Source organism: Anomaloglossus baeobatrachus, chromosome 1 (genome assembly GCF_048569485.1).
Source record: "Anomaloglossus baeobatrachus isolate aAnoBae1 chromosome 1, aAnoBae1.hap1, whole genome shotgun sequence".
NCBI classification, from domain to species: Eukaryota; Metazoa; Chordata; class Amphibia; order Anura; family Aromobatidae; genus Anomaloglossus; species Anomaloglossus baeobatrachus.
The window spans coordinates 782,809,743-782,822,750 of NC_134353.1; the positions used below are offsets into that span (position 1 = coordinate 782,809,743).

General features: G+C 45.4%; 1 protein-coding gene across 2 annotated transcripts in view; it reads right to left on the reverse strand.

Annotated features, from left to right (window-relative positions):
- The window catches only part of SNCAIP (synuclein alpha interacting protein), a 305,302-nt gene that overhangs the window by 117,121 nt on the left and 175,173 nt on the right, over positions 1–13,008 (reverse strand). For both annotated transcript variants that reach the window (XM_075324945.1, XM_075324952.1), the window contains exon 4: positions 3,939–4,011. In XM_075324945.1, the coding sequence (XP_075181060.1) occupies positions 3,939–4,011 (73 nt within the window). The remainder of the gene's footprint in view (positions 1–3,938; positions 4,012–13,008) is intronic.

Sequence of the window (13,008 nt, forward strand, 5' to 3'; positions counted from 1 at the left end):
GCCAGATTTACCAATACTGTAAAACTGCACATTTTAGAGTGGCCTTTCACTGTAGCCAGCCTAAGGCACACCTGTGTAATATTAATGCTGTGTAATCAGCATCTTGATATGCCACACCTGTGAGATGGATAGGTTATCTCACCAAATGAGAAATGCTCACGAACACAGATTTAGACAAATTTGTGAATATTATTTGAGAGGAAAAGGCCTTGTGTGGACATAGAAAAAAATATTAGAAATATTAGTTCAGCTCATGAACAATGGGAACAAGAACAAGACTGTTGTGTTTCTATTTTTGTTCAGTGTATATTCAGCATTCGCAAGAGGCAAAAACAGTAGATGCTCTGTTAATGTTGATTTGTATCATCTGTGTCCTTTTTTGTGTGGCTTTTGTACCACGATCGGGGTGACATTCAGTCTATATACAGATGCAAATCCTGTGGAATCAGTCCCCTTCATTGTACTTCTTTTTTCCTGATAGATTCTGACCATTCACTTATCTGTGCGTTTATACAACTTTATCCTTTTATGTTAAATGTATTTGCAGAGAATGGACCCCTCTGGAACTATGATTTTGGCTGTAGCCGACACCATGACATACTTACTGTACATATGAAGAAAGAAATCGAGGAGATAAAACATTTGAAAGACTAAAAAAAAAGTCTACTACTGACTGCTAACCGCTCACATTATATACTACAGAGAAATAAATCTGCATCTTCTGTTCTTCGCATGCACAATAAAAGCAAAAATATGAAATCTGTCATCAGCTTAAATGATTGAATGCACAACACATAAAGAATGATAATAATCGTATGCCTTGCTGCCAAAATATTTACCCTTATTAATGTCCTCAGCTGACCCACATCTTGAAGATAGCACAAGATACTGTGGAGATTTTCTCTCCTCCTCGAGGATAATTAATGACCGCGGGCGTTTTTTGTTCATTGGAGACCTGTCTGCTGGTGACACGCTGTGAAAGTTGAGGAGCGCACAGAGGAAGCCGTGTGCAGGACGGAGCAGTGATACCGGCTCGGATAGCTTCTATTTTCCTCCTCCACTTGACGAACATCCAATGTTAAGAGGAGTCTTTCAGGTAATACCTCTCTGCTGTCAGCTCCCAATATAGTCTGTGCTTGGGGGGATCTGAATACTTACCCAAGCTGAAAGTTAACAATCTCCCTCACACAACTGCCAATAATTCCAGTGACTGTGGGTGCGGTGAGAAGAAGGTTATGTGAATGAAAAAAAAAAATTCCAGAACTGCTGACTTGCAAACTACATGATATGTATACTATTACTTCAGATCTGTACAAAACCTTACAAGCTGTTCTACACTAATTGGCGAAAAATGCAAATGAAAGCCACATTTTACCATTACAGATACCATGTATGATACAGGTCACCTACTCCGAACCAGGCTTATTCTCCAACAGGCCTCACAATATCAGTGCTAGTAAGAATAAGTGGTAAGGATGAAAGAAACAAACTTATCATTGAAGAATAAACTATCAATGCAAAATCCCCAGAATGTCCAACAACATGGTCTGCTTCACCTTCAATCTACTTTAGGGGTCACTTCATCAGTAATGTCACTTCCTTGATTGTGGATCACATTGTTAATTTAGTGGTTCTCTTCCCAGCTGTCTTGGCTCTGATCCACGGTGCTCTGCTATTCAGCTGACCATGTGTTCTTTTTTGTATATATTCCGGTGGACAGGTTGTTTCCAGTCCTCGGGTCCTGCGCTGGTGTCGGGATGGGCCTTTACTTAGGCGTCATTCGTAGTTTCTGCTCTGCAGTGAGTGCCCTGGTCCCGTAAGTGCTTGCTCTGATTTTGTCTCCATACCCCGGATCTGTGTTACCCTTCTCCGCCCGTTCCCCCGACTCTGACGTTAACCCTGCAGCATCTGACCTCTGGCTCGTACCTTGACTTCAGCTCTGTGTTTAGACTTTAGTACCTTATGTGACCTCCTGGCTTTTGACCTCTGACTTGTACCCCAACTTTGGCTTTGCTTCTTCCCTGTGTTCCATATGTGAGCTCCTGGCTCCAGACCTCGGCTTGTTTGACTTCCCCACCACTAGCTGTATTTAGTGACACCTAGTGGTAGATCGTCACACCAGCAGTTTCGTTTACATGGTAAACTGGAAACCTCCCAAGACATGAAAGTGCAATAATGTTATTCAGCTGATAGCGGAGGGAGTGAGGAGTTAGCGCCCCATGTTCTATATGGCTGAGTGACTTGTTAGAAGTTTTCCCTGTTTGGGGCCAGAATTCTGGAACCCCCTAACAATTACTGGAAAGATGGGGCAGAAGAGTTCAGTTGAGTGTTGTGCCACTTTGACTCTGTTCAGATCTCCCGGAGAGAGGTAGGATTAATGGTCCGGGCCATACACCTGAAAGACTCTTTGTTTAGATCTCCAAGGAGAACAAAAGTTAATCAAAGCCAAATGGGGGGCACAGGGTTCAGTTGAACAGTTTTACCATATTGTTTTAGTAATTGCTGGAAGTTATTTTGACATATCAAGTCTCTTTGACATTAAATGCTACTACATTGCAGGTAACTTTAAGTAAAGATGGCTTCCAAAGACATATGAAAAGAGGGTATAACACAGAAAAGCCCCTTTAAGGGTCAATTCAACCTCAGCTGAAATTTGTAGTAATTTACAATGCACAGCATGTGGATGGGTTTTTAAAACTCCCATGTATATGTAGTAGAAATCCTAATATGCCACATGCTCAATTTATTGAGAAATGCTGCAAATTTTCACTTGGGATTTCACTCACTGTGCATTTGCAGAAACATTTGCACATATGGGTTGCTTCACATGTCCAATATTCACAGTCTGAGTATGGATCATGATGTCCTGCCTGGATACAGGTCTCCTGACGTGAACTCTAAGCTTCATAAGCATATATGAGACTGCTGATTTAGGGGTCAGGAGATCCGTGAGCAGTGTGGACACTGCAGTCCATACCCAGAGTAAGAATGTCAGATGTGTGAAACCGACTTAAAGGGAACCGACCAGCGGGTTTTTCACATATGAAGTACAAGCAGTGCCATACCGGCGCTAGGATGCTGATTAAAATCATACCTTTCCTTTAAAGATTCAATGCTTGATTGCTGAAAAATCCTTGATCAAACCTTCAGAAATGACATCACTGGTGCAGTGGCTTGAGCAATGGGGCATGACTTTGTGGATCGGATCCTCTGGAATGATTCCGCCTCATGCCCTGACTCTTTCTGTATTTTATTGCTGTTGGCTGTGCATGCGCATTGCTAGCGTGTCGTTGTCTTCAATAATATGGTGTTGAAATAGGCGCATGTGCGTATCACGATCTCCAGTGCCATTGTATTAAAAGACACTGGCGAGAGAGTAATATGAGCGGCAGCGGCGGCACATGCGCAGACTGAATTTATTTTTTGATCACCGCATGCGCAACCGCATGCAGTTCTCTCCAAAGTGTCCTCAGTAAAATGGCGCCGGAGATTGCGGAATGCTCCAATTCCAGCGCCATTTTATTGAAGACAACTTCACACTAGCAATGTGCACGCGCCACTGATAATGGTGGTGCAAATTCTAAATACAGAAAAGGAGACAACACAGGAGGAGGAATCATTTTAGAGGATCGGACCCACAAAGTCCCGACCGGTACTCAAGCCACTGTACTAATAACGTTATATCAGAAGCTTTGATAAAGGATTTTTCTGCAATCAAGCCTTGGATCTCTGAACTCAAGGTATCATTTTAATCAGCACCCTAGCGCCAGTATGGAAGCGCCTATACTTTATATGTGGAAAACCTGCTGGTTTGTTCCCTTTAATATGTATGCCATGTATTCAATAGATATTTGCAGAATTTTACCAACATGTGTTTGCCTTATAAGCCTCATGAATGGTTTTTTATTGACTCACATAACATATATTTACAAGTTTACCTGATCTCTCTTCATTCTGGACATCACATCTTCGGCAAAGTTCTGGAATCGTCTTCAGGGATGTAATTGAATACTGGGGAAGATAAAACAACACGGATTACACTCAACAATGAAAGTTGGTGCAAAAAACAAGTTCCCAGGTCTAGGTTTCTGTTTTGAAATACATTGTAAATGCAATTTCCAGTGCATTGTGTGGGTGGACGGGATTTGTAACCATCCAAACTCACATTAAGAATTAACATTGTGTGATCCGGCCTAGTTAGGAAACTATGTAAGACAAGGGAGATTCAGGAAGCAGAAGCAACTTTCTTTAAACATAACTCAGTGCCTGGTTATTTTTGCTCCTAAAGTTTACATTAAGTTACATGACACTGTATATACAAAATACTATAATTTCAGAGAAATTAAGTTAGTCCAATAAAACAGTATCATCTAAACCATATGCAGGACGAATGAGATGACTAAAACTCAGCAGTATTTCAGCACAAAACAAATATAAGCTATATCGATCGTTTCCTGCTCAGAACTAAAAAAAATATTTCTCAAGGCCAATCCTGTAATTACCGATTTCTTTCTTGCCTTGTATGACTTTATACCTACAGTATATGTGTGGTGGACTAACGAGTAATAAGTGAGCATCGCTACAGCGAATTAGTTTTATATTACAAAGTGTTACGAACCGGCGCCGCCATAGCCGCAAGCAGCCTGCTGCGGTTCCTGTTGCGCCCAGGCGCCGGCTGCCGTTCTTGGCCGTGCCTCGGGTCGTCCAGTTGGCTGTTCCTTCCACCACATCTAAGTGTGGAGAGGCGGCTAGTGCGCATGCGTGCGCCGATTTACCCCAGCCAGAGTTTAGGCCCGGTGTTTTGCCTAGTGAGCATGCTCAGCCTGATTGTGTTATGTCTGAGTCCAAGTCCTCAGTTCGGGCTACTGAGCATGCTCCCACAATTAACCCTAACAGCCTCTTTGCACAAGTACTTGGACTTCGTGCTGTGTCTAAGTTCTGGGATGTGCCTACTGAGCATGCTCAAACTGATAGTCTGCTTTCTGAGCCTGTTGCTCAGGCTACTGGGCATGCTCAGGCACTTAGTGCATCAGAGGCTAGGTCCGGTAAGGACCTCACTGAGCATGTCCGTGAGGTGGCAGGCCCTGATAGGGCAGAGGGTGTCAGGTGTCCTGATGACGTGGCAACTCCGGACTGGCTCGCAGAGGCCCGCCCCTATGATCTGGCACCTCAGTATTGGTCGTCAGACGATGACTGGTGAAGTGTTTGGGGCGTGGCTGCCATGAGGTCATCAATGACGTGGCGGTTCCGGATAGGTCGCATGTGACGTCACTGATGACACGGCACTCTGCTATTGGACCTTGGTGGTTCCACCCTGGGTTTGAGGCGGACCCAGGTTATAAAAGGGGCTGGAGACAACATGGAGGTGCGCAGTCTTCACTTTTGCTCAGTCAGAGCACACCTCCATGTTAGAGCCTCATTGCGGCATAAGCCTATGTTGGGAAGCAGTAGGTAGGGTTAGGCGAACGGTGCCTGTCACGCCAAGATTCGTGGCTCGGCACATCAGGGTCAGGCGCCGTGCTTCCCTCCTGCCGTTCCAGTCTTGCTATAGCAGCCCAGTGGCGTTAACTGGGCTGCGGCTGCTGTGCTACCTGTCAGATTGTGCCCCCTACGCACACGGACAACGCACCTGCTGCGCCACCTGTCTGATTGTGCCCCCTACGCACACGGACAACGCACCTGCTGCGACACCTGTCCGATTGTGCCCCCTACGCACACGGACAACGCACCTGCTGCGCCACCTGTCCGGTTGTGCCCCTTACGCGCACGGACACCGTACCCCAGGACCCCTGTGCAGTTAACAGGGTGTTCCTTATCCTCCTCGGCTTCCCGGTCAACGCTACTGTTGTACCCATCTGGCCTGACGTGTCCTTCACACACGTGGCCAGTCGAGAGGTGGCCAGAAACGCTAATCGGAGGACCGCTCGGCGTGACGTGTCCTACACACGTGGCCGACAGGGCGCTTTCGTGGCGGTCTTCCGGTCAACGCTACCTGGTTACCACCCGGCCTGACGTGTTTCCTGCACACGTGGTTGGTGTAGCGCTTGGTGCACCAAAACGCTAATCGGGTTGTCGTCCGGTCTGACGTGTCCCAACACACGTGACCGGTTCCCAGAGTTCCTGGGTTATCTCAGAGCCATCCAGCTCTATAGTCTCCGCCTAACCCTCAGGTGCCAGCAGCTCCTTTGTCATCTGGAGCACGGTGGGCCCCGACTGGCGATTAGGATATATACCCCCTGGTCCTAATCTGCCGGTCCCCCCGTAACACAAAGGAACAACTTCTTAGTATTTTAGACTTCTCATTCATTCTACTCTTTCTGTAAGGAGACAGCCAATAAACGTTCTTCCTAGCACCTATCTTATATCCAAAATTCATATGTAAAGAAAATGTTCTTAAGGATGCAGTTACCCAGCATTTTTTGGATTATCAGACCTTGGAGTAAATTTTAGGCCTTGATCACATTAAGTTAGTCTTTGACATAAGCGCAGGGAAAAACTCCTGTCATAAGCATCAAACCAATCCATAGGGCTCCATTCACCAGTGTGAAAAGTGTTACACAAGTGTCATGCCAAAAGAGCATTTTATTTTTTAACATGGGATCTATGGACAATATACACCAATGATGTAGATTCCAGGGTAGGAGTCCTTAACTTGTGGCTTCAGAGCCATATGTGGCTCACTGGCACATGATGTGGGGCTCGCAGCTGTCTGCCAGCTTGGTGCACTATCCCTAGGTCTAGCAAACAAGGCTAGGTCCAGAAGGCAGGATCTAGGCTAGACCAGAAGGCAGGTCTCCAGATAGTGATTTTCTTGAGTAGCCTAACACAGAAGAGCAGATCTGATTGGAAGTAGGGTAGGAACCCCTGGATCTTGGTATACGGCCTTGGTGTGATTTCTGTGGAAAAGCTTTGGCTGTCATTATACCAGTAATGGGGGCTCTGGGCATTCACTACTGTCAGTAGGGCGGGTGCTGAATGTGGCTCGCGATAATCTCTCAAAACAAAATTTGTCTCTCAAGGTCAAAAACGTTGGGAACCACTGTTCTAGGGCAAAATTCTCCACTGAGGGCTTCTTCACCTGCCAATGATTTTTCTTGTGTGCAAAAAAGATCTGAGTTTCATCAGTTTGTCCAGTTTTTACCATCAATGTTTAGTCACTTTCAAAAGATTTTCTAGGATGAAAAAGAAAACTAATGGAGATTTCTCCAGCTTCTCCTATCAAATAGTCCGTGAAAAACAGTATCATGCAGTTGGCATTCAAATAAATTGGTAAGTTTGATCTGATACTCGGATTAATATCGGATCAGTCTATTTGCTTCTGTTAGGACCATTTGGTCCTAGGAAATATTGGACAAGTGAACTACTCCATAGACTATCACAGTTACAAGTGCTAATTGAGACAAACATGGATAGCACACGTAAGAGGAAAACTGATGTGTGAAGGAGCTCATATTTTGAATATCTGATAGACAGCCTTAGATAAAAGTGCCCAAATGTGACCACATAGAGGCAGAACTTGTAACTCCTGGGCCCTAAAGCAAAATCTGTAACTGTTGCCACCCGCCTGCTATGTGCCATTTATAATAATGGAGTCTTTATATTTGTCCTAGGCTTCCCCAAGGTTCAGGTGCGACTGCAAAATTTTAATTCCTATACTTGCATCCATGTGGCCATATTAAAGGGAATCAGTCACTAGAATTGTCCCCCATAAGCTGCGACCACCACCGGTAATCTGTTATATACAGTATACTAGATACTGTATAAAAAAAAAAACAGGCCGCTCTGTATAACGTAAGAAACACCTTTAGAATACTCACCTAGGGGGCGGTCTGGTCCAATGGGTGTCACTGATCTCAGTCTGACGCATCCTCTCTGTGGTGATTGCCGTCCTCCTTCTACCCAGCCTAATGTGGGTGACATGTCCTACATCATCCACATGGGCAGGCATTGTAGTCCTGTGCAGGCGTACTTAGATTTGCCCTGCTGAGGACCGATCAAAGTACTGTAATGTGCACACGTAAGGAAAGGTTAAAGAACTCCCCCTCATGTGCACTACAATACTTTGATCTGCCCTTAGCCAGGCAGATCAATGTGCGCCTGTGTAGGACCGTAATGCCGTCCTGGGCTGGGTAGAAGGAGGACAACAATCACAGCAGAGTGGAGGCGTCGGTGTGAGAGAAGCGACACCCATCGGACTGAACCGCCTCCTAGGTGAGTATTATAAGTGTTTTTTACGTTATACAGAGCGGTCTGGGCTCTTATATATAGTATTGTAGAATGCTGTATATAGGAGTTTACTGGTGAAGGCTGCAGCTTATAGGGGCCAAATTTGGTGACAGGTTCCTTTTAACATGGTTTTATGTCTCTGGACATAATATATAGTAAGGGATCTTCCATACGGTATTTTTTTCTTGGAACTCCAATAACTTCTATCCATGTCAGGTCATTATGTCTATTTTCATATGACATCACTAAACAGTTATAGCCACAGTACAAAGAAAATGTATTTGGATCAAGATTATAGACGAAGAACCAGCCATGAAGAGTGACATGGATGAGAATACACTCTCTGTCCTCTGAGTCCTCCAGATGGAGGATGCCTAAATTGGCCCTATGGGGTACTTTGCACGCTGCGACATTGCTAGCCGATTGTAGCGATGCCGAGCGCGATAGTCCCCGCCCCCGTCGCACATGCAATCTCTTGTGATAGCTGCCTTAGCGAACATTATCGCTACGGCAGCTTCACACGCACTTACCTGCCCTGCGACGTTGCTCTGGCCGGCGACCCGCCTCCTTCCTAAGGGGGCGGGTCGTGCGGCATCACACGGCAGGCGGCCAATAGAAGCGGAGGGGCGGAGATGAGCGGGACGTAAACATCCCACCCACCTTCTTCCTTCCTCATTGCAGGCGGGAAGCAGGTAAGGAGATGTTCCTCGCTCCTGCGGCTTCACACACAGCGATGTGTGCTGCCGCAGGAACGAGGAACAACATCGTACCCGTCTCTAAATTATGGAAATGACCGACACTACACAGATCACCGATTTTCGACGCTTTTGCGATCGTTTATCGGTGCTTCTAGGCTTTACACATCGCGACGTCGTTATCGGCGCCGGATGTGCGTCACTTTCGATTTGACCCCGACTATATCGCAGTAGCGATGTCGCAACGTGCAAAGTACCCCTATGTGTACTCTCTGTAGTGAACACATATTAAAAAATAACGTGCCTTAATTTACATTTCTATACACCTTAAACAGCAAAAAATACAATATATGGAAGACAATACATATAGTCAAGTGTGACAATGAGTGATATTTTCCCTACCAAGTGAGGAGGGTATGCCACTGTATAAGTTAAAGCTCTGGGGCAATAGTTAATAGCACACAAAGTAGCCACGGAGTTTACTTCAGGAATCTGAAAGTGGTAGTCACTCCCGAAATATTAACAGACCCAGCGTCTCTACATTTCCACTCACATCCTTGTTATATAAACATTAAGTAATATTCGGCTGGTCAATTATGGACACAAATTAAAATTCCTTACCAACCACACTGTTTGCATAGCCGGGGTGAAAATGTAGTCTCCACTTCTAGATGTCGTAGCAAAAATGACAATCAAAAACAAATGTGGAGGAAAAGAAGTGGAGAAACTGAAACAATGTGTAGATTTTACAAATAAAATATTTATAGCACATTCTGAAATAAAAGCGAGTAAAGCTGCGGAGAGCGGCCACAAGCTCAACCACATTAAGGATGCAGCTATTAATATGTGCGTCTCGGTGCCAGCATGGATTAGTATCTCTTTGTTCTATTTTCCCCATAGCAAAAATTCTTTGAAAGATTATTTGGTGACTTTTTTTGTAGTTTCCACTTCCGACTTTTGCTGAAATCTGTTGATTTAAGGTTATAATTTCTAAAAATAAGTGTTGGATGAATTTTGACATTTTTTCCATCTACAACACTGTACTAAAGTAATAATATTAAAAGTTATAATATACATGGCTACTGGAATACAGAAATCATGTTCAATGCTAAGCTAAAGCCATTAACCCTTGTCTGTTAAGGTGCTTTCACATTAGCGGTATTCTGCCGCACTGCCGGATCCGGCACAAATGCAGTACAGTTCAATACAGTTCACAGGCATCACGGCAAGCTTCGGTCACATGACTGCAGGTGACCGTAATGTGCCGCAATGCCAGTGAACTGTATTGAACTGTACTGCATTTGTGTCGGATCCGGCAGTGCGGCAGAATACCGCTGATGTGAAAGCACCTTACCCTGAAAAAAAATCCCTACTAGTACCAATCTGTATGGGGTCACATTGACCCCTTGGCATCAGACAAGGGTTAAAGGGGTTGTCTGGTCTAAATCTACAAGTCTGCAGTCACTCTGTGTGTCTCTCTATGTGACTGCAGACCTGTGAATCCCTCATATAGCACACACTGTGCTCTGTGAGGATTCTCCGGTGTCAGTACGGATGGAGGTCATGTGACTAAGTATGTGATATGCACACTACCGGACACAACCCAACTAGACTGTATCCACCACACCCAATGCAAGTCTAGTTGAGTTCTGTCTGGGAACATGCATAATGTATACTTGCAGTCACGTGACTGTTGGGCTGACACAGAAGAATCATCATAGAGCACACTGTGCGATGTGAGGACTCACCAGTCTGCAGTCACACAGCATGATACATAGAGTGACTACACATTTGCGGATTTAGACCGGAGAACCCCTATAATTTATGACAATATTCTGGATCCATGTGGTATGGCCTATACGTTGACTTTATATTAAGGAGAGCTCACAGAGGTTTTTTCATGGAAGTGATAATTGTGGCATGTTCCATAGCATGATAGGTTACTGAGATATTTCAGAAGAAATTAACCTAAATAATAATGTAGATCTGTAAAGCTGTTTTCTGAATGTTTGATCTAGTGGATTCCCAAATGTTATCAAGAAAGAAAGCTTAGCTCTTTTAGAGCGGACTGGATCATGCATTGTTGTCCCCTACTCTTTTCCCATCACTCCGTTGAACTTGATGGACATTTGTCTTTTTTAAACTATAAACTATGCACCTATGTAACCTAAATCATGTAACTAAAAGTAAATAATGACACCATCCGCCCAATGGTTTCTCTGGTGTTTGGGATCAACACAGGCAGACTCAGGCATCGACCTGCTGTGTGTTGATGTGTCGCCCAGGGTTATGGGGTACTCGGTCCCGGGTGGTGTATAACTTGGGAATATCACTTTGGTGGCCGTTGCTCGGGCCCGTGCCCTGGGTGCTTTTTGAAAAGGGGAATATTTACAGGGGATTGTTGAATAAAGTTTATATGTGACGCCACTTGCGGTTTGCGGCTATGTGGATTGAGCTGCCGCTGCACAGTCTTCACTACTGGGGCTGGTGTTAGTGGCAGCCTGGATGTTAGGCCCTCCGCAAGCAGGGCCAGGCCTCAGAGGATAGGTATTTTAGGTGGGTGTTGAAAGAAGGTTGGCCACAACGGGAGTTCAGTGTAACTGGTTCTTTTTACTCACTGCAAGCTGCTAACTGGTCACCTGAGGCTGGCTGGTCTTAACCGCAGGTCCCCGTAGTTCCAGTGCCGGTTTAGTGACCTAGTGGCTTCTTTCCCCTGCACCTGTCTTTGGTTGGTGGGTCCCCGTGGTGTAGAGAGACTGGGGGTCCCCTCCTGGTGGTCTTCTTCAGCAGTCCGTATGACGGTAGCGTGAACCCTGTGGGGTTGGAGTCTCTGGTCCTGTCCCCGGTACTCCCATTGCTACTGAGTCACGAACTTCAAGGTCAGTGAGGTCCTTGATGGGCTCCTCACTGAGCAGATTTTATCAGGTCTGCCTGGAGCTTTTGCCTGACCTAGGATTCTGTACCCCGTTGGTGCGTAGTTACGGGAGTACTCCAACGTACTCCACTAGCAACTAACTGCCTGGGCCCTCAGGTCACTGTTCACTCCTGACAGTCCGTCTGCTCATTTTCACTTCCTCCAACACACTACTGTCTCTCTCACTGTCTAACTCTCCACTGTCTGCCCCTCCCACTTGGTCGTCTAGTGGACTGGAGTGGCTCCACCTCTAGGCGGCCATCCATTATCCGACCCTAGCCTTGTACCATTCTATTGGGGATGTTTGGGGAAAAACAGGGATTTTCTGGACTGTTTGTGTGTTAGCGGCACTGGTCTTCTGGGTCCCTAAGGGGTAGGCCCTGCATCCTGGTGGGGATGCAGTACCTTGTAGCTCCCTGATGGGTTCAGGGGCGCTACACTGATTCATATGCAGGCTAGCAAGAGTTACTAGACTGCTTACTCCTTTAATCACATGTTGTCGGGAGAACTATCACATCTGCTCCCCTCCTATTGATACTGTTGGAATCCTTCTTCCCATTCCAGCTAGTGAAAGTTGTGATTAGTTGTGCTTTTTGCTTGGAGCGGTTGTGGACTGTACCTCTGTTGTTTTGTACTTCGATCCTGCTCTTGTTTTCCTCGTGAATCGCATATTGTCTTTTCCTGTGTTTGTGCGTGCTGTGTGACAGTTTTTTTTCTTGTCTTTTTCTGTAGTTTCAACACACTCCTGTCCCGTCCCTCCCTGGCAAGAGGAAGTTAGATCAGGATTGGTCTGGATCAGGGCCAGGAAGGAGACTCAGGCCTCTCCACCATTAGGAGTATTCCTGAGACGAGGAATAGCATAGGATCCCCTAGCTTGAGGGACAGGTTAGGAGCCCCGGTTCACCGCTGTACCAAAAGTCATCATGACAGTAGCTTTCTGATCTAATACAGGCAGCCAATGTAGTACACATTAAAATGCTTGAAAATAATCCAATTTTATCAGCTTTATTTTTTCCTTAACTATTAAATAAGCACAAAACAAAAATTTATATTGCTGCATCACAGAATGCTACAAGTGCTCATGAAAAACACTCACTTTTTTTTTTAAACTTGACTTTCTAATTGAGCCTCTCCAACAAATAGGGGGGCAACTCGCCCCCTCACAGTATAGGA